At 47.9% G+C, this 2,724-nt stretch overlaps 1 protein-coding gene across 1 annotated transcript; it reads left to right on the forward strand.

The window, feature by feature from the left end:
* Positions 1-330: 330 nt before the first annotated feature.
* kcng4a (potassium voltage-gated channel, subfamily G, member 4a) lies at positions 331-2,173 on the forward strand. The gene is made up of 2 exons (XM_014976887.2): positions 331-438; positions 1,454-2,173. The coding sequence occupies exons 1-2, from the start codon at positions 331-333 to the stop codon at positions 2,171-2,173; spliced, it is 828 nt and encodes a 275-aa protein (XP_014832373.1).
* Positions 2,174-2,724: the final 551 nt, after the last annotated feature.

Genomic DNA, 2,724 nt, shown 5'->3' on the forward strand with positions numbered 1-2,724 from the left:
GCCCGTCTTTGGACGCTGATTGGTGTTTAAGTGAATTAGCTGTAATGAACTATTAATAGCTGATGCTAACCGTTGGCTGGACGTGACCGTTTGTCTTTCTGCTCGTTCCTCTCCAGCGCCTGCATGATGCCGCCATGTTTCCCTGATCCGCCTGGCTGGCAGCCATCAGCCTCCAATCAATAACCAATGAGCTCCTGAGGAGCAAACCGGAGGAACCCAGACCCAGTTCTGAACTTTAACTAAAGTCACGAGTTAAGCAGAAGTTGTTCAGAGAGGCGTTGGCCTCAGACTGGTCCTGTTGTGAGTCCTGTTGTCCTTCCTGATGCCGCCATGCCCATCATCAGCAACACCAACCATGACTTCAGCAACCTGTCGGTCAGCGACGACAGCAGCCTGGACCGCATCTTCACCGAGATTCCAGAGACCGAGACCATCAAGGTGGGCTGAATCTGAGTTACAGCTAACAGAGCAAACACAACCAGACACCCCACTGGCTGGCCTGTTCACACCGATCAGCCAATCACACGGCAGCAGCTCGAAGCTGACGGGACCAGTCCAAGTCCAAACCGAGCAGCAGAGGAAGTGAGACTGACGGCAGCATCTGAGCTGCTGGGATTTTAACCCACAACCGTCTCAGGTTTACAGAGAATCGTCTGATGAGGATGGCAGGAGCATTTCTGATTCAGAGGTTTTGCTAACTTTGAAAAAGTTTAGCGCTTTTAGCTTCCCCTAAATTAATCTCTCCAGTTAAATTCTAAAACAATAATTTACTCGGCTGTTTTGTAAACTTTCAGTTGAATAAAGTTCAACGTTTGTTTTGAAGTTTTGGTTACTGACTGATAATAATTCAAGTGGTTAGATATTTATATTCATGCTCTTATTTTGAAGTCTGTTTATGCAGCAGTTCCATTTCCTCTCCTTGGTTCGCTGTTTTTTACACAAACTTATTGCGCAAGTGGCGTTTATCAATGATTGATCAAATTGTTAATCATTTAATGTCTAAAAATGACATCATCAGACGAACCGAAATGTAAAGTTAAACGGAAATGTTGGTATTTTAAAGACCAAAATGATGAGCATTCGCTTCAGTAGCAAAAACTAAAAATCAGGCAAAATAATTGTTTTTCCTCATCAGATTCTTTCAATGAAAAACTTCTAAACTTTAACAAAACCTGCAGGTCTTAGTCTGGTGAATTTCAGAGTAAAACCTGTTTGTTTTTTCATTCAGTGGCTAAAAAATCCAGAAATTTTACTCAAATAAGAGCAGAAATACTTCATAACAACATTTCTCCAGTAAAGTAAAGCCTGCAGCCCGGTAAAAATACTCCTAAAATAACTTTATTATAAACGTAACTGAGTAAAGTAACTAGTTCCAACCCGACTCTGACTTCACCGGGTCGGGTCAGAACTTGGTGTTTTCAACATGGAGGCTCATGCGTGGCTCTCTCTCCAGGGCGTCTACTACCAGAGGGCGCAGTTGATCCGCAGGCCGGAGGACCTGGTGTCGGTGGACCACGCCCTGCTGGCTGTGATCAACGTGGGGGGAAACCGCTACACCTTCCCCTGGACCACCCTGCAGCAGTTCCCCCTCACCAGACTCGGCCGGCTCTGCGGCTGCCGGTCGCTCGAGGACATCGCCAGCGTGTGCGACGACTACGACGAAACCAGGAAGGAGTTCTTCTTCGACCGCTCTCCGTCCGCCTTCAAGGTCATCCTCAACTTCCTGGCAGCGGGAAAACTGCGGCTCCTGCGAGAGATGTGCGTCCTTTCCCTTCACGACGAGCTGAACTACTGGGGGGTGGAGATGGCGTACATGGAGCGCTGCTGCAAGAGGAAGATGTACACCCGCATCGAGGAGGTTCACGAGAAGGAGAGGCGGGAGGAGGAGCGGCGGCAGAGAAACGCCATGCAGCGCCTGCCGGTGGAGGAAACCAGGTACAGGAAGGTGATGAACTGGCTGAGGGACATGGTGGAGAATCCCCAGTCCGGCCTGCCGGGGAAGATCTTCGCCTGCCTGTCCGTCATCATGGTCGCCGTCACTGTGGTCAGCCTGTGCATCAGCACCATGCCCGACCTCAGGGAGGAGGAGGACCGGGTGAGTCCTGAGCTGCCGTGGCCGGTTGGGGCCCCACCGGCTTCACGTCTTTATTTTTGCATTTCGCGTGTTCAGTGAAGTGGTTGGAGGAAACGTTTAGTTTAAAGATGAGCTGATATTTTTATGCCTTATTTTACCAGTAAACAAAACATTTCATGGTTTTACCTCCAGCAAACGCCACATGATCTAACCGGGGGGGAAATGCTTCACTGAGGAGGGAGCTGGGATCAATCGATCCATCGATCGATCGATCAATCGATCAAGTTTATTAGCAGCACATTTCAGCAACACGGCAGTTCAAAGTGCTGCATGAAAACACAAAACTGACCATAAACAGCTGAGTTAGAAACTGGAGCTCCAGCAGCAGCGCTCTCCTCTCTGGACGGCTTTTCAAAGCAGCAGCAGCTTCTGTGGTCGACTCTTCCTCTTCCTCTTCCTCTTCCTCTTCCTCTTCCTCCATTATATCTTTATCTTCATTTGCCAAATTGAAACTGTTGAATATTACTTATTGTGCAAAAATGACTGTTCTGGCTGGATGCAGTTAGCACCTTAGCATTCGTCATCTACCCAGGATGCATTGCAGCATAAACAAGAATATTCTATTTTAATAAAAACTCAACTCAGGATTT

The sequence above is a fragment of the Poecilia mexicana genome, unplaced genomic scaffold (assembly GCF_051168715.1).
Source record: "Poecilia mexicana isolate PSO_F unplaced genomic scaffold, ASM5116871v1 scaffold_6, whole genome shotgun sequence".
NCBI lineage: Eukaryota > Metazoa > Chordata > Actinopteri > Cyprinodontiformes > Poeciliidae > Poecilia > Poecilia mexicana.